Below are 19,376 nucleotides of genomic sequence, written 5' to 3' on the forward strand. Positions count from 1 at the left end.
GTATTTCTGAGAGTGTGACGCGATTTTTCTGCGTTTCGTTGTTTTATTAGTGCGTTTATACTGCGTGAAATGTATGATTTTCACTTATATTTTTGTAATATTTTATCATTGTGTAATAATTTCTATAGTGACGTATAAATTTATGTTCAAATCTAGCCGTTATGACACTATTATTTGTTCGTCATTCGCTTCCGTCTTTGTTTAAAGGACAAGCACAGATATAAATAATTATTTTATTAATTTGCTGTGTGTCTTTGTTGTGTGATCCTATGCGTAAATATTTGTATAATTGTTCTATACTGTGTCTATAATTTCATGTACTTTAGAATGAGTCGACGAGTTACAAATGTAAACGCTTTATTTCGTGTAAGCGTCCTTGCTGTTCTGTGGCGCTGACAATAATTCGCGTTCCTCTGATAATTGCGTCGTTGCCTCTATCTGGAGCTGCTATCGCCTTAATTTTTTCAGCGTCAGAGAAGCTGGTTGCGTCTCACCGCCTTTCCTCTCGTCTCTATTAATGAAAATACGGAATCACTTACAGAATCATGTCTATTTTGTATTACATGTATCATATAACCGACGCGATTGTATATTGAGTGATTTCAATGTCAACATGCTCGATCAAATTATAACGCCAAATTCGATATCGCTATTTTTTCTTAGACAATTAATTGATGACAATTAATTGATTCAATTTACTTAATGTAATTTGGTAACCTCCTTGGATCTTATTTTTGTCTCATCGAGCATTAATGTAATTGAGGAGTGCGGAGTCAGCGATGCGATCAGTGTGAGTGACCATCTTATCACCCATTTGATGCTGGCTATTCCGCGACTATATCGTCCTGGTCATGTGTCTTTCTCTAACATTCATGCAATTAGGACATAACTGAACTGGAGCTGATCTCCTTTATATGCGGCACATATTCAGATGGTTTCTCACTTTACTGCCTCTCTTACTGCAATTTTTGATCGACTCGCCCCGATTACTTGTAGGCATGTTTCTCGTCCCATCGCACCGTGGCCTGAATGGTGCAATCCGACGACTCACTGAGCTGAAGAGATGTGCCCTTCTTAAATATAGGCGATTTCAGTTTCCTGCGGAGCTACAAGCTACTGGCAGCGCTACAAGAGTTTGCGTGAATATTGCTGTTCGTGAGCAAAAAATCCTTCCCTTCTACCTCCATTACAATTGATTCTTCGCTCCAATTCTGGAGAAATCTTCGTGCCCTTGACAGTACAAACCTTTTCTTCGATACCTCTGCATCTTAGAAACCCTTCACTCCTGAATAATCAATTGCTTAATACCCTAACTCCTTCGTCTTTTTCTTCTAACACCTCTACTCTTCCAACACTTCTACCTTCTTTCTTCCTCTCTTCACATTTCCACGATCTTCAGTTTTGTTCAAATCATTCACAAGAATCTCTACAATATCTTTAAGCGCATTCGCTTTACTTCCGTTAGGCCTCTGGATCTCTCCAGTCGCATGCTCCTACTGCCTTCAATATCTTGATTTTCTTCTCTATGTTAATTTTCTCCCTCTCTTTCTCACAGTACTTTTCCCTCCTGAAAACAATCAATTGTTCTTTGCATTCCTAAAACTTATAATCCCACTTCTCCTTTATCTTTTCCCTATCTCGCTCTCCCCTTTCCTCTTAAAGCTGCTTGAGTATATCTTCTTTTCATAACTTAATGTCTTTATCTCAAATTTTAATATTTCTCCTTCCTGTCAGTCTCGTGTTCGTCGATCTCATAGCACGACGACGAAATTGCTTCTCCAACGTCGTAATATCGATAATCTTACTTCCATCGTTATCCTGGACTTCACAAAGACTTTCGATATTGTCAGTCATAATCTATTTTTAGTCAAACTCAAATAGTGCGATCTTTCTCATCTTGCTCTCTCGCTAATCTGCTTGTTCCTTACAAACCGCGACAGGTCCTCATATATAATTCTATTCCTCCTATCTCCTCTACTCTACATGCCATTCTCACTCTCGGAGAGAGTGACCCTAACTTTTAATCTTTTTGTATTTGATTTTTCTAATGTGTCCCTGCTCTCTGAGCTTTTTACTTATGTATGCAGATAATATAATTCTTCTCAAATCCTTTTACTCCTTTGATGCTTTAACAACCTGATCTGCTTTGAATACAGAATACTTAAAATCTATTGCCGGATGATAATCGAAGAATAATGTCCTGCATCTAAAACCTTCTAAATCATTCTTGCTGATTGTCGGTTCCTCAACATTATTATCCAATATAATCAATCCTTCGATATTTCTTTTAATTCTATTCTAATTCTTCGTCCCTCCTTTATTAAGATTCTTGGTGTTCATGTAGACTCTTCACAGTCATTCGAATCACACGTGGCCATCAAGGACTCTTTATGCTTGTTTATGTTTTCTTTATCTTTTTTACCACATCCTTTCTTTTCACATACTTTCAAAACTTCTCATTTCTCAATTGTTATTTCTTTGTTTGATTACGCTGATATCGACTATGTTCTGGCTCTTAACCAACATCTGTTAAATCGTGTACAGCGTATCCAAAATTCTTGTCTCCGCTTCTCCTATTCTATTCGTAAATACGATCATATACACATATCTCCGTATTATCAGAGATCTGGTTGGCTTAAGATTTGACAACGTTTAATTCTCCACCTGTGCTAGATTGTATTTTCTCTCCCTCGCTCCAATATTCCTCTATATCTGCGACGTCTCATTCATTTGAACCCTGAACATCATTCCTATTTTAACACTCTGGTCACCAGATACCAAACTTACTTATCCTTCTCCATATATCGGTCCACTAAGTGCCGCTTTCTCTGTCAAATATTTGTAATTCTCTTCCTGATTCAATAAAAACTTCTCCCTCTCCATCCTTCTTTCGTTTTGCTGCTTCAAATTTCATTACGTCATTCACGGTATTTAAACGAGACAGATGTAATTGGTGTGTTTGCGAGTGTATGGGCGCGCGCGCGCGCGCGCGCGCGCGTGTGTGTGTGTGTGTGTGTGTGTGTATGATTTCAGTTATTGATTTACCTGTTATTGTATTGTTGTTTCATTCTGATTTTGTTACTGGTAGGTTTTGTAACAGCAATTTTGCTGACGCCTTACCATTTGCAAGCTACTATTGTCTATTGTATTTATGTTTATATTAAATATAGTATATTGTATCATATTTTATGTCTATTACTCTGTTAATATGTAGTCTTTTTCATTGCTTTGCAATAAACTAAATAAAATAAAATAAATTAAATAAAATACAAAATTAATAATTAATAAATAAAAAAAAACACATTTGCAGCTATCGCATTAAGCATGCAGTGAATATCAATATTCCACAAAATATTACAATAAAAAATAAAATTTTGATGATTGAAGGTATAATTAGTGCCGTAGACATTCATCGTCAAGCTATAAAGTATGTATCTGTGATTTTTATACATCGTGCGATACATTTACTAATACTCAATCATATATTTCTTTTTAAGAATGATGACCCATTTCATGACTACATTCGAAATATCGATATCTTGTTTTACGGGATGTGTAATAATTTGTTTTAGTTTTAATCTGTATCAAGTAAGTTTACGGTTTCACGAAATAATATAATACATGAAGGTTTGGTTGCATTTCATGACTACATTCGAAATATCGATATCTTGTTTTACGGGATGTGTAATAATTTGTTTTAGTTTTAATCTGTATCAAGTAAGTTTACGGTTTCACGAAATAATATAATACATGAAGGTTTGCTTGCATTAAAATTGTTATTTATTATCTACTAATACTATAATAAATACCTAACAGCATGTATACCTAACAGCAACAATCAATACCACATATAAATCTTAAACAAAAGCCATTAAATAATATGTATTATAAATTATAAATTGAAAACTACATACATATACTTGTAAATGCCATAAGAAAAAAAAATAATCAAAACATAATCAAAAGCAAGGCTTCGTTTCAATAAATAATTGTCTATACTGGTGAAAATTTTTCTCATAATTATTACATGAATCGGAACATTTTTCAACATATTTCAGAAATATTCAAAAATATTCGGAAAGTTTACATCTTGTCTAAGAACTTCTCATAGAAGTGAATTCTGAAATATTCTGAAATTTCTCATCCCATAATTTTTAATAATTATTTTAAAAATGTTTTAGATTTTGTAACATTTTATCAGAAACTGACTTTGTACACTGCACATTGCATACATGACAGTATTACACACAGCATATTGCACACGCGACAGTCTTGCACACAGCGATATTACGCACAGCACGTTGCAGTACACTATTGGTAGTTAGTTCACGTATTAAGCGCAAGTGAACTAATCCAATGGTACCGTGTGTACAATGTGCTGTGTGCAATACTGTCATGTATGCAATGTGTGCAAACAAAGCTGTAGGCGGAATTTTCCCAAAAAATTATCAAATACATTCGAAACATAGTAACATTGTAGATACACATCATTAATGCAAATTTATAAAATATTTATTGTGAAACATTATAAAGAACATCACAAATCAATTGCCTGCATCGCATTTGGACAGATTGTTTGTGCACAAAAATTATTGTCGGCAGCTCGGTTGCCAATAACATGTATTTTTTGTTAATAAATATTTCAAGAATAAAGTTACATTTGCTTATATATATTTTATAGTTCGATTGTTTACATGTATTATTGCCTACCGCTTGATCGCCTACATGTCCTAATCTCTTAGAAATTACTTTCTAACTAATTTAAAATTAATTTTACAATATATTTGTGCTCAAAAGTGTTATAATAATTCAAATAAGTAGTAATATATGAAAGCATTAATATATGTGGATAAAAGACTTCCTTTTTGAAATTTTTATTTGTGCGCAAAAGTGGATATAAGTAATCGAACTGTAAAAGAAATCTTAATTGCAGGAATAAATAAAACTTGCACGTTACAAATTGATAATTAGAATATAGATACATATGTAGAAGATTGATTTTACAATGTAAAATTTATTTCTTAGCTTTTCCAGATAGCATCATCTGAAAACAATAGAACAAATATTAGCGAAGCTTTATCATCGTTTATATTTGCGTCTGTATGCATCATATACATGTTTATAGCCAACTATATGGGACAGAATATAATCGACCATAATAATCACGTATTTATTACTGCGTAAGAGAAACATTTATGTATGGTAGTATGTGCGATTGTTGCTTTTTGCATTTGTTACAACATTACAAACAGAAATTGATCTGCTGCATTTAATTAAAACATATGCCAATATTAATTAATTAAGAATTCCAATTAGTAAGCGATTTACTATCTGTATATTCAATTCTGTAGATACAACGTTCAGTGGTATAAAACTCCATTATATATACAAAGAATGATATTATTTTTACTGCAAAGAAAAGCCAAGGAATTTTCATTAAATATTGGTGGAATATTTAATGCATCCATGGAGGGTTTTGCAACGGTAATATTTTGAGAGATATTTTAGTATCCATTTACATACATAATAAAATAGTATATTTATAATTGCAGCTAATAAAAGCCTCAGTATCTTATTTCACAGTCATGCAGTCTACACGATGACAAAATAAATATTTATTAATTTATTATTATTATAATAGAAACATAGTCAATAAGAAATGATAATAGCGATTAGAAAATAATAGATTCATTTTTTGAACATAGAGTACAGATAAATGTTTTCCTGTGTAACAGAATAAGATTAAAGTTATTTAAATCAAAATAGCTTGTTTTCATACTGCATTCATGCACTATGAATAATTTTGCACATTGTATAATTTTGTTTTGCAGTCAAACTTGAAAACCCATATACTATCATATAATTATGGACTTTCTTTGTTTGCAATGTATATGCGTGCCGAATGGCATGTGCGCGACACGGTCATATATACCACACAGTCGTATGTGCAATGTGTAATATAATCATATAAGCAATGTGCATTACAGTTGTTTAATCAATGCATTATGGGCAATCGTCGACTTAATCGTCAGTATGTGACCGTGTGCAAACAAAGCTGTAGGCAATCGTTTTATAGGCAAACGGGATCTCCCTTCCTCTGTATTAACTGTAGTCCAAATATAAACAGCGTGTTTAAATATTTTATATTTAAATAAGATTTTGAATACAGGATTTATTACTATAATGCAATAAATTCTTTTTTAATCAATATATTTCATTTCAACATTTATATAAGTATTTATGTTCAAACATTTCATTGATAAATAACATACGTTAAAAAATTAAATAAAAGAAATAAGAAAGAAAAAGAATTGTTAAGTTTGGATATCCCAGTGAAAAGAAATAATAATGGAATCGACGCCGAAATCATCAAATCAACGTCGAATCGATTGATTCAACATCGATTTCATTGACATTTCTCACTGAGATGTACTCATTACGACCTACACATACACAGATTTATTATAAATCTTCACTATACATTTAAATATTCCAAAATATTTCATGTTTTTTTAATGTTCACAAATATTTCTCAAATTTTGAAACTCGGTAAAAAATTAGAAAAATTTACTTAAATAAATAGACATATCATATATTGGGATCTGGTTATATTTAAATATAAATTGTAATAATCTCATACTGTCTGTATTAAGCTATATAAACTATATAAGAAGATAAAGCGATTGCTTTAAACAAAATTCATTGTTTCTTTTTCAAAAGAAAATATAAAATTGCACATCATAAATTATATACTTTTCCTTAACTGCAATTAAAAGTTTGTAACAAACAAATGCACAGATTATAAACGTGTGTCTATGTATTGTATTACGGATGTATCAATGTAGATAGTAAATGCTATATATCAACATTTTAATATAATTGAAATATTTTATTTAAAAAAAATATTTTTTCTATACAAATCAATGTGCAGTACAGTTGTTTTAAAAAATCGAATACTTTAAGATATAAAAATATTTATCCTCCACATACGCAAAATAATAGATTCTTTAATTCAAATCTAATTTTTTATAAGTCAGTAATTTCTTTTAAAGTACAGATATCTTTTTGTTAAAAAAAGAAGAATCAAGATATTGGTACTTCGAGTTTCTGCAGTAAAGCACCAAAATCAATATATGGAAAATTGTTAAAACATATTGCAGTGAATGTATATACTTTACATTATCAATAAATAAAATTTTTTGTGTGCTAAATTTATTATCAACGTATAAGAATTATTACACTTAATTAATTATTTTTATATCAACATATATAAATATTACACATAAATTCAAAAATTTTATTAATAGAAAAAATTATAAATAAAAAGGAAAGAAAATTATACAGTCAACAGTTCAATTAGACGAAAAACTTACAAATCAGCATTCGACACTTGATTCCTAAGAATATTAATTTCATCAAACGTAAACGTTTTAAAATATAATAATGTTATGTATTAATGCTATCATTCTCAATTTATGAATATTATCAGATAGATCAGAATATCGAAAAAAATTAAAGAAAAGCGATATTCTCTCGGAGTGTATCGGGCAAGTGTGTAGACTAGAATGAAGTTCTGGCGAGAGAAGAAAATGCGCTTGCGTAGCAGATAACTTATTTTCATGAGAAAATAACATCCGTCGAATTACTAGTAGTATCAAATCAATAACATAAATATTTGTAATTTACTGAGAGAATAGTTAAATTTAATGTCGTTAGACCATACATAGCAAACGTTTACACAACCAATCATTAAATTATGAAATTTATGGTAAAATTATACCAGAAAACATGAAAATGTGAAATATTTTGTCAAATAGTGAAAAAATGGAGTAAGCATACTCTCAGTGATGAATCAATCTTCACAGTAATATTTTATCGTTCGAAGGAAAAAATGATACATATAGAAACTCATAATAATCTCAATAAAATTCTATTGCTTGCTGTCGGTTTATGGCCTTATCAACAATCGAAATTTACTCAATTTCAGTTTATTTTTTTCTGTGCCATTTTATCCACAGGTATTGTATTTCAGGTAAAAAAAAATCTAACATTATTTCATAATATAAATTACTACATGACAATATTTCACTACAATTATTCATATCAATCCATATTATGCAATTTAATTTTTATATCAAATGAGAAACTACAAAATACTCTCAATAGAGATACAAGTTGTTAATAATTGTATATATAAGTATTTATTTGTATATGTAACCGTTAATATATGTTGTTTTTAAAAAATAATATATCGCATTTTTAAAAATCAATATATATGAAATTATGTAAAATTAACTTTTTGCAGTTGACACCAATAATAATATTAAAATGTACTTTAGATCTTGTAATAAAAGCGTTGTCTTCCGTATCTTTCTTCGTATTGTGCTTGATAAAATATAACGCATTCCATCTTAACATTGAAATTGTAAGTTCATAACTTACCGAGTATCCGTTAATTAGAATGAATTTGTTTATCAAAAAATTGTCATTGCACAAACATGTTTTTAATATATATATATAACACAGTATAGAAAATTAATAACATAATAGGTGAAGAATTTATTCGTGGAGCTTCGATATATACTCAATGAATTAAAAGATAAAAACGAAATTGCAATTATATACAAATATAGTTGTACTGCTAAACGTTACACGATTACGCTTACAGGTAAGATAATATTTATTAATTTTGTAATAATATTTTCCATTGGTAAATATTTAGAAGTGGTGCTCCCCTAAAAATCGCGTTTCTTTTTTAGTATCTAATGAACAAGACTAATTATAAAAAGACATGTATATTATGTGTACCATGTTTTAAGAGGGGGATTGTGCCGTTATGGAAAAAATTTAATATTTATGCAATTTAAGAGACATCGCGCTAATGCTTTTGACTTCGATATATGTTATTAAAGTCATGATTTTATTTTGAGTAATTTTATTTTAACAATTAGGTGACGGTCTCTAATAATTTCTGAAATATTTGGACTTAAAGGTCTAATTTTTTTATGTAATGAATCTTTCTATTTGTGTAAGAAATTTTTTACTTTAATGTATATTGTACGATATATTTTTACGCGAAGCGACTTTGATCCTACTTTCCCTTCTGTCAACCGAGCGTGAAAATTCGTGCAACTCTTGCAGATTAGAAGTGGAGTGGGAGTCGTTTCGCGTGAAAAGTCATACGCCTCTAAACGGGTGGAGAGGCGAGAGATGGCTTTCGTTTGCGTAATATCGCACTAAGCTATGTTCAGAAACATCACCTGAATGTCATTTAACTTTGTTGTTCACCCAATGTTAAACAAGGATAAGAGCCAGCTGATGTTTTCAAACGTAGCTCAAGAAGGATATATTTATAAACATTAAATTTTATATTTATTTTTATATTCACTTTGTATTTAAACTTTATATTTATAAATATTAAAGAATATAGTTACTAACAAATTTTTGTTCATTCTGTTATTAAAATATATGTAATTTGAAATATGATTTTCCATTTGAAATATAATTTTTTTTCACAAAAATCACAAGTTTCCTTTTAAAATATTATATACACATTTTTTTACAACTAATTTCGTTCATAACATTGCCAATGTGTTTAATATACGTACATAGTATACAAATCAAATTTTAAAAAATTTTAAATTATAAATTTTATAATAAAATTTTATTCTATTAAAAAATGTTTTATAGTATACAGCGTAAAATGATTATTATTATGATTACGTAAAATGATATAGCTATCAATTTGACAGTAAAATCCAAGATAAAAATTATTTCATAATATTATACATGCGTACAGTACCTATACATAAAGCAATTTTAGAAACTAAGAATTTAAGCAAATTCTTTTTACTTATTTTTAGGTTTTGGAATTTGTGGAATGTTCAGTCTTATAATAATTCAAATTTGGTCGTTTATAGCTGATGTTAATACAATGAACATATCTCAATCACATCATTTACTCATTATGACAGAGTACCTTGTTGATCAAGAAAAGTATTTCTATTGGATTCTGTTATATATGTACACAATATTATATATTGCCTCGATTATAATGTTGGGAACAGGTACAATGCTCATTACATATATTGAGCATATTTGTGGAATATTTAAAATTGCTAGGTATGAATGTAGACATAGAAGCATAATAATTTTATTATATAAAATTAATAATTAATTAATATAAAAAAAACATATATGTAGCTATCGCATTAAGCATGCAGTGAATACCTATGTTCCACAAAATATTACGATAAAAAATAAAACTTTAATGATTGAAGATATAATTTGTGCAATAGACATTCATCGTCAAGCTATGAAGTATGTATCTGTGTTTTTTACATTGTGCGATACATTTACTAATATTTTGTTTTTAAGAATGACGAAGCATTTCATGACCATATTCGAAATAATGATGTCTTGTATCACAGGATGTTTAGTAGTTTGTTTTAGTTTTAATTTGTTTCAAGTAAGTTTACGGTTTCACGTAATAATATATGAAGATTGCATTGAAATTGTTATTTATTATTAATACTGTAATATTATATGAATAATTTTTTATAAATATATGTATATTTAAAAGCAACAAATCAATATCACATATAAATCTTAAACAAAACCGCTAAATAATATGTATTAATATTATAAATGATGAATTCATAACATATATACATATATTTGTAAATGCCATAAGAAGAAAAATAACGTAAAACATTCGATTATAAAATATAGTAACATTGTAGGTACACATCATTAATGCAAATAGAATGTTTATTGTCAAACATAATAAAAAATATCACAAATCAATTGTAGACAGCATCGTTTGCCGACAGTTCGTTTGTGAACAAAAATTGTCTACAACTCAATTGCCTATATTCCACTTGCACTTTTGTGCACAAGTATTGTAAAAGTTTCAGAGACAAAGTCACATCTGGCTACATGTATTATTGTCTATAACGATTGCTTATAGATATTACCTATTGCTTACAATTCAATTGCCCATATATACTACTCTCTGTTTTAAAAACACAAATTTTGTTTTAAATCATTTTTTGCTTTAAAATATAAATTTTCTGCTTTAAAAATACAAATTACTTTTTTAATGTAATTTAAACTTAATTTTATATATATTTTTGAGCAAAAATGCTTGTAGGCAATCGATCTGTAGGCAATAATACGTGTAAGTGAATTTAATTTCGTCTCTGAAATTTTTATTTGTGCGCAAAAGTGCTTATAGTTAATCGAGCTGTAGGTAATAATTTATGTAGACAATAATACATGTAGGCAATAATATAATATCTGTAAATGTGACCTCATTTCTGAAATTTTGTGCACAAAAGTGCATATGAGCAATTAAGAGCAAAAAAATCTTAGTTGTAGTAATAAGTAAAACTTGTTATATTATATAACTATCAATTTATAACTTGCACGTTATAGATTGATAGTTAGAACATAGATACATATGTAGAAGATTGATATTTACTATGTAAAATGTTTCTTAGCTTTTCCAGATAGCATCATCTGAAAACAATAAAAACAATGTCAGTGAATTTTTATTACCATTTTTATTTGCGTCTACAAGCATCTTATATATGTTTATAGCCCACTATGTTGGACAGAATATAATCGACCATAATAATCACGTATTTGTTACTGCGTAAGAAAAATATTCTTGTTTGGCAATATGTGCAATTGTTGTTTTTTGTATTTGTTACAACAATACAAACAGAAATTGATCTACGACATTTAAATTAGAATATATGCCGAAATTAATTAATTAAGAATTCCAATCTTAAGTAAGCGATCTGCTATCTCTATATTCAAATCTGTAGGTACAACGTTCAGTGGTATAAAACCCCATTACATATACAAAGAATGATACTATTTCTGCTGCAAAGAAGAACCAAGAAATTTTCATTAAATCTCGGTGGGATATTTGATGCATCCATAGAGGGTTTTGCCACGGTAATAGTTTGTGGAATATTTCAGTTTCCATTTACATATAGCTACAATAAAAAAGTATGTTTATAATTGCAGCTAATAAAGGCCTCCGTATCTTATTTTACAGTCATGCATTCTACACGATAACAAAATAAATATTTATTAATTTATTATTGTCTTAATAAAACTGTAGTTAATGAAAAATGATGATAATTACGATTAGAAAATTATATAGATTTATTTTTTTACTATAGAGTATAAATTAGGGTTGCCACAGAAAATGAATTTTAAAATTCCTTAACTTTTCCAGGTTTTCCAGATGAAAACAGAAAATTTTCCATGAGTAATATAAAATTTTAACATTTAGCCTCACGGATTGTAGGAAAGCTAGTCTATATTAAAAACAATGCAAAAAAAGCTTAGTAGCATAATACAATTTTGCAAATTCAAACTCCAGCAAAAAATAAATTAATTTTGGAAAAAAAGAATATAGTTATGACAAAAAAGAGGAAACAAATAAAAATACCGAATTAAATATAATTTTAGTTATTAAAATCGTTTAAAATGCACAAATTTTGAATATATTTCATTGTAAACGTAATATATAATTTAAAAAGTTATATATACTTATTTGGAATAGGAATAGTTTCAAGAAATTGTGAGCAAATTTCGAAATTCCAGATTTTTTTACATTTTTCCTTGACTTTTCCCGATTTCCATGATCAATTTCAATTTCCCTGACTTTTCCCGATTTTCCCGATTTTCCAGGTCTATGGCAACCCTGACATATATTTTTCTGTTTAGAAAAAGATAAAGGTTAATTAAATTAAAATAGTGATACTGTTTTTATAGTGTATACATGCACATTGTGAAACTTTGCTTTACAGTTAAACTTGAAATCCCATATGATATCGCGCAATTATGGACTTTCTTTGTTTACAATGCGTATTATATAATCGAGATCCTCTTTTTTTTTGTACTAACTATAATCCAAATATAAACAACGTATATTTATATATTTTATATTTAAGTAAGACTTTTTGCATGCAGAATTTATAATATAATGCATGAAATATTTTTTAAAATTAATATATTTAATTTCAATATTTATACATATATTTATGACTCTATTAATAAATAACACATGCTAAAAAATTAAATAAAAAAAAAATAAAAGAAAAAGGTATTGTTAATATTGGATACATATGTATTCAATACGATTCATATATACATAATCTTTTGAAACCTTCACTATTTATTTAAATATATAAAAATGTTTCATGTTTTTTTTAATGTTCATAATAATTTTTCAAATTTAGACTTGATGAAAAATTAAAAAAAATTACTTAAGGTTATAATATAGAGTCTGGTTATCTTAATATAAATTGTGACAATCTTACACTGTCTAGCAGCATAAACTGTAATAATATAAAGTGATTGATGCAGACAAAGACATATAGTTTTTTCGTTTTTAAAAGAAAATATTGCATATTATACACTTTTCCTTAATTGCAATTAAGAATTTATAACAAATATACAGATTATAACATATTAATGTACATCTATGTATTATCGTTACATATCAATGTAAATAGAGATCTCAGTAATCTAAAGGCTTAAGACTCTCGCATGGAAGACAAGAGATCTGGATTTGACTTCTGGCTAAAGTAATATTTTTCACAATAAATTTATTTACAGTTTTTCAGTATATTAACATGTTTCTAATAGCATGATTAAGCATCCAATTATTAAATTGCTTGTCAATTTAATTTGTGATATTACTATAGTAATTTAATCGTTTATAAGTTCGAAAAATCAATTTGGAGCGCAGTTCGAATGACTACATATTTAGTATATCTATAAATTTACATAGAAATTATTTAAAAGTAGATATCTAAAATAGCTTCAACTATTATAAGCATTAAAAATGGAATATTTTAAAGTAAGAAAATATTTTTCCTGCAAAATAATTATTTGATTCAAATTTAATTCTTTATAACTCAGTAATTTCTTTTAACGTAACAGAAATTTTTCTGCTGAGATAAGAAAAATCAAGATATTGATAGTTCAAATTTGTACAAAATACTGAAATGAATATAAGCATGAATATGAATATAATTGTTACAATATATTATAGCGAATGTTTATATACTTTATATGATCAGTAAATAAAAAATCTTTTGAATTATATCGCTGAATTTATTATCGACGTATAAAAATTATTACACTTAATTAATTATATTTATATCAATATAAATAATTTTGTATATAAATTCAAATATTTTTTTTTACTAATAGAAAATTAAAAAATTAAGAAATAAAAAGGAAAAGTATTATAGAATGAATAGTTTAATTATAGACAATAATTATAGACAATAAACTTAGATATTAACATTTGCCACTTGCTTGTTCAAAATATTAATTTTGTCCAACGCAGTCTTAAAATGTAATAATGTTATGTATTAATGCTGACATTTTCAAATTATGAATTTCATCAGATAGATCACGATAGCGAAAGAATTAAAGTAAAGGAACATTCTCTCGAAGTGTATCGCGTGAGTGCGTAAACCAGAATGAAGTTCTAGTGCTGAAAAAGAGAAAATACGCTTGCGTGACAAATATAATATGTTATTTTCATGAGAAAATAACATCTGTTAAATTACCTGTAGTATAAATCAATAACATAAATATCAGTAATTTGATGAAAGAATAATAAATATTAAATTTAACACTGTTAGATCTCACATAGCAAACTTTTACAGAACCAATCATTACAAATTGTGAAATTTACGGCAAAATTTATATTAGAAAACATAAGGATGTAAAAGTATTTAGTAAAATAATGAAAAAAATGAATAAGCATACTCTTTACAACATCTTCAGTCTTCACAGAAATACTTTGATGCTCGAAGAGAAAATGATACATCCAGAAACTCAGTATAATAATCTCAATAAAATTCTATTGCTTGCTATTGGTTTATGGCCTTATCAACAATCCAAATTTACTCAATTTCAGTTTATTTTCTTCTGTACTGTTTTATCAGCAGGTATTATATTTCAGGTATAAAATAATATAATATTATTATATGTATAATATAAATTACTGCGTGACAATCTTTCACTTCAATTGTTTATATCAATTCATATTATGCATTTAATTTAATTTTTATAAAAAATGAGAAATTACAAAGTACTCGCTATAGAGGTGCAAATTGTTGGTTCACAATTGTATGTATAAGCATTTATTTGTATGTAACCGTTAATACATGCATTATTTAAGAAATAATCTATCGCATTTTTTAAAGTCATATTTATATATGAAATTGTGTAAAACTAACTTTTGCAGTTGACACCATTAATTATATTAAAATGTACTTTAGACCTTGTAATAAAGGTGTTGTCTTCCGTATCTCTCTTCATATTGTGCATGATACAATATAATGCATTCTATCTTAACATTGAAATTGTAAGTTCATAACTTACTAAATATCCGTTAAATAGAATTAACTTGTCAATAAAAAAATTTTTATTGCATAAAGTGTTTTTGATATATACGAAGAGAGTATAGAAAATTAATAAAATAATAGGTGAAGAATTTATTGGCCGAACTTCGATATATATTCAATGAGTTAAAGGATAAAAATGAAATTGCAATTATATACAAATATAGTTGCATTGCTAAACGTTACACGATTACGCTTACAAGTAAGATAATGTTTATTATGATGATATTTTGTAATACTTTCAATTGGTAAATGTTCAAAAGTGGTTTTCTAAAAATCACGGTTTCTTTTTTAGTAATGAACAAAACTAGTTATAAAAGTACATGCGTGCCATGTTTTAAGAGAAGCTTGTGATTTTTGTAGAAAATTTTATTTAAAAGATGAATAAGATATTTCATTTTTTATTGAAATATTAATATAAAGCTTCTTTATATTAATTTTTTTTGTTTTCTAAATTATTATACTTGCCATGAGATCGAAATAAAACGGTCATCAAGATTGTTGATCAAGACTGAAAAAATGTATGGACATTTCACTCCCCCCTGTATCCCTATTAAGAGGTGTTCAATTTTCCACGCAAACCGAGTTTCACCATCCTTCCTGCAAAGGGGGCACACGCAAAACAAAATCTACCTGAATGAAAAGTTGTGTATCCCTTAGCAGGAAATTCATTTCACGTGGAAAGTAATGGCGGTGGGATGGGGGGGGGGGGTTGGATGGATTTCGTTTGCATAGAGTCACACTAAAATGACCGTTATAAACATTTAAAGTGTATAGATGTTAAAGAATTTTTGTTCATTCTATTTGAAATAGAATTTTTTCAAAACACAAGAACTCTCTTAAAATATTGAACACATAACAAACATTGTCTTTTTATAACTATAATATAATTTTGTTCATTACTGAGAAAAAGAAATGATTTTTGGTGAAACATCATAACATTTACCTTTTCATACAAACATTTACATATGGTTTATTATATAAATCTATTAAAGCATTTGTCACTCTCTAAATCCATTGGAGTGAGATTTCACTCCGGGAAATTTAGAGAACATGTATGTGCATCTGCGAGGAATGACCAATGTGTTTAATAAATTAAATAAAATTTAAAATAGTTAGCAATTTTACGATAAAATCTTATTCTATTAAAAAAGTTTTTATAATAATGTATATGTAAAATAACACAGCTATCATTTTTGTTGTAAAATCCAAGATAAGAATTATTTCGTAATACATGTACATGCGTACAGTATACATAGAAACAATTTTAGATATTAAAAATTTAAATAATTTTTTTTACTTCTTTTTAGTATTTGGAGTTTGTGGAATATTTATTATTATTGTAATTCAAATTTGGTCATTTATAGCTGATATTAATACAATGAACACATCTCAATCACATCATTTACTCATTATGTCAGAGTATTTTATTGATCAAGAAAAGTATTTCTATTGGATACTATTGCATATGTACGGAGAATTATGCGTTGCAACAGCTATAATGTTAGCAACAGGTTCAATGTTCGTCTCATATCTTCTGCATACCTGTGGAATGTTTAGAATTGCTAGGTAAGAATGTAGACATAGAGAAAAGAAATGAGCACTTGTTATATCTTTTTGATCATCAGATTAGTTATTTTTATACATACAATTTATTTAACAAATTTTTGTGGAAGTTTGTTTTTAACTAAAAAGTTATATCTTTAATTACTACATAATTACAATTCAATATTTATACAGTTATCGTATCAACCATGCAGTAAATATTAATACCATACAAAATATTACGTTAAAAAATAAGGTTTTCATGACCAAGAGCATAATTTGTGCTATAGACATTCATCGTCAAGCTATGAAGTTTGTATTAATATCAACATACAATATTCATGCAAATATATGTTAAGATTCCTGATCATCACGAAAAAAATGTCGTAAAAAATACATAATACTTAGTAAAAATATTTTTCAACAAAACAATGTTTGTATTTGATAAGGTAAATTTGTAATATATACTGAAAATTCTTCTTTTATTTTGAAATAAAATCATATTTAAATGTCTGAAGGCTCAAAAATACAAAATATAAATAATAGGGCATACAGCCACAACGATAGACGTTGAAACGAAAGTCATATATTTAAAATTATCATATTAAAACGTTTCGGTCAAGATTTGATCATCAATTATTGATGGTCTCATTTTTTTTTTATATGATAATTTTAAATATATGATTTTTGTTTTAATATCTATCCCTATTATTTATGTTTTAGAATCATATTTCATCATTATCTCAGTTTGATAACTCATATAGTTTATTTTGTTGTTTATATAAGCATAATTTAATTTCAAATATAAGTTGTTATTATAATAGTGTCATTTAAAATAGCTCATTATTTGTTGATTTAATAAAAAAATATTTTTTATAAAAGTAGAATGATTTCAAGGGATACGTATTCTGATATTGTATTTCTTCTAGGTGCCAAAACATATAAAAGTCTCCTCCACTTTTTTAAATGAAATTATATAATTTTTTTATACAATATAATTTCTCTAATTATTTTGTATATTATATAAAAAATTATATAATTTCATTTTAAAGAAGTGGAAATAATCTTCACATCTTTTTAGCATCTAAAAGGATAATAACGTAATATATTCTTCTCGAAATTGCTTCACTTTCATATAAACATTTTTTTTATTAAATGAACAATTAATGAGTTATTTTAAGCAGCATTTTTAGAGACACCTTGTATATAGTTATTTATTATCACATAAAGGAAGAGTTGTTGGTATATTTTACAAATTCAATCAATGATTGCAAATTATATTAAAAAGAATGTATTGGCATTTAAATATAATTTGCAAAAAATTTTTTATGTATTTTTTTCGTTTCTAATATCACAATACAAGATGGCTGCAGTGAAGGAATAATAATATTTTTATCATTTCTAAATAATATATTTATTATTTATAAAGGTTGTCCAAGCATTTAGTGTCCTCATTCGAGATAACGCTGCTTTGTTTCACTGGAGGAGTAGTTGTTTTCTTTACTCTCAATTTGTATCGAGTAAGTTTCCAGTTTCGTGTAATAATGTATGAGATTTGGATAAAAATAATATATTAATAATTCTGAATACATATAAGAATCAATAAATCAATACAACAGTTATCAATCTTCAACTCTCTAAATTTCTTGAAGTGAAATTTGATTCCAAATAAATGAAAATATTATCATTATTGAAAGAATGAAAATATTTGCACTCTTGAATAAAAATGGCAGATTTTCATTCTTTTTTAGAGTAAAACTTTAATCTTTTGGAATAAGATTCATTCCAAAAAAGAAGTGAGATTTCTCTCCTTTTGATTAAATCTCATTCCAAAAGAATGAAATATTATTCTAAAAAAGAATTAAAATCTGCTACTCTTCAAGAGTGCAAATATTTTCATTCTTTTTCAATAGTATATTTTCATTCTTTTGGAATGAGATTTCACTCTAAGAAATTTCGAGAGAACGAAAGCTAGTAAATGATATATAAATCATTATATATGTATACATATGTAGATATAATGAAAAGAATAATAATTCAAAAATGTATTCTAAGTGTTATAAAATGTAATAATACTGCACTGTATCTCAGTATTCATTGTAACAGTGAGTTTGCAGATAAGTTTGTTACCTTATTTTAGTTCTGTATATACAGAGTATTCTAAAATATTTCGTGCGCGAGTAGAGCGGCATAACTGAGTCGAGAAGTCCTTTACCATTTCGTAATAGTTAACAAGATATCAATTACTAAAAATCGCCAAATATTGATTCTTTCACTAATGTTTTTGACGGTTATTCTGAGACATCATGTAGAATTGTTTATTATCATTATATTTATTTATCTGACTTATTTATAAAAAAAATATAATTTTTTTTAAATAAATCTTTA

General features: G+C 27.3%; 3 protein-coding genes across 3 annotated transcripts in view; all 3 read left to right on the top strand.

Moving 5' to 3' along the window:
- Positions 1–998: 998 nt before the first annotated feature.
- LOC108689608 lies at positions 999–5,603 on the top strand. The gene is made up of 4 exons (XM_018196466.1): positions 999–1,133; positions 5,035–5,180; positions 5,352–5,484; positions 5,553–5,603. Exons 1-4 carry the CDS (start codon positions 999–1,001, stop codon positions 5,601–5,603), a joined length of 465 nt encoding a protein of 154 aa, XP_018051955.1.
- A 4,775-nt stretch (positions 5,604–10,378) lies between these two features.
- Positions 10,379–12,087, top strand: LOC108689609. The gene is made up of 4 exons (XM_018196467.1): positions 10,379–10,468; positions 11,511–11,656; positions 11,832–11,964; positions 12,037–12,087. Exons 1-4 carry the CDS (start codon positions 10,379–10,381, stop codon positions 12,085–12,087), a joined length of 420 nt encoding a protein of 139 aa, XP_018051956.1.
- A 4,764-nt stretch (positions 12,088–16,851) lies between these two features.
- LOC108689610 overlaps positions 16,852–19,376 on the top strand; it is a 3,729-nt gene continuing 1,204 nt past the window's right edge. Inside the window, exons 1-3 of the mRNA XM_018196468.1 lie at positions 16,852–17,012; positions 17,184–17,300; positions 18,418–18,534. Of these exons, the coding sequence (XP_018051957.1) occupies positions 16,858–17,012; positions 17,184–17,300; positions 18,418–18,534 (389 nt within the window). The 5' untranslated portion in view covers positions 16,852–16,857. The remainder of the gene's footprint in view (positions 17,013–17,183; positions 17,301–18,417; positions 18,535–19,376) is intronic.

Source organism: Atta colombica, unplaced genomic scaffold (assembly GCF_001594045.1).
Source record: "Atta colombica isolate Treedump-2 unplaced genomic scaffold, Acol1.0 scaffold273, whole genome shotgun sequence".
NCBI classification, from domain to species: domain Eukaryota; kingdom Metazoa; phylum Arthropoda; class Insecta; order Hymenoptera; family Formicidae; genus Atta; species Atta colombica.

Coding starts and splice junctions, on each gene's coding strand:
- LOC108689609 (XM_018196467.1), top strand. CDS start 10,379: ATGACGAAGCATTTCATGACCATATTCGAAATAATGATGTCTTGTATC. Junction 10,469..11,510: donor TTAGTTTTAATTTGTTTCAA/GTAAGTTTACGG, acceptor TAGCTTTTCCAG/ATAGCATCATCTGAAAACAA. Junction 11,965..12,036: donor CCATAGAGGGTTTTGCCACG/GTAATAGTTTGT, acceptor TTATAATTGCAG/CTAATAAAGGCCTCCGTATC.
- LOC108689608 (XM_018196466.1), top strand. CDS start 999: ATGTTTCTCGTCCCATCGCACCGTGGCCTGAATGGTGCAATCCGACGA. Junction 5,181..5,351: donor AATCACGTATTTATTACTGC/GTAAGAGAAACA, acceptor TCAATTCTGTAG/ATACAACGTTCAGTGGTATA. Junction 5,485..5,552: donor CCATGGAGGGTTTTGCAACG/GTAATATTTTGA, acceptor TTATAATTGCAG/CTAATAAAAGCCTCAGTATC.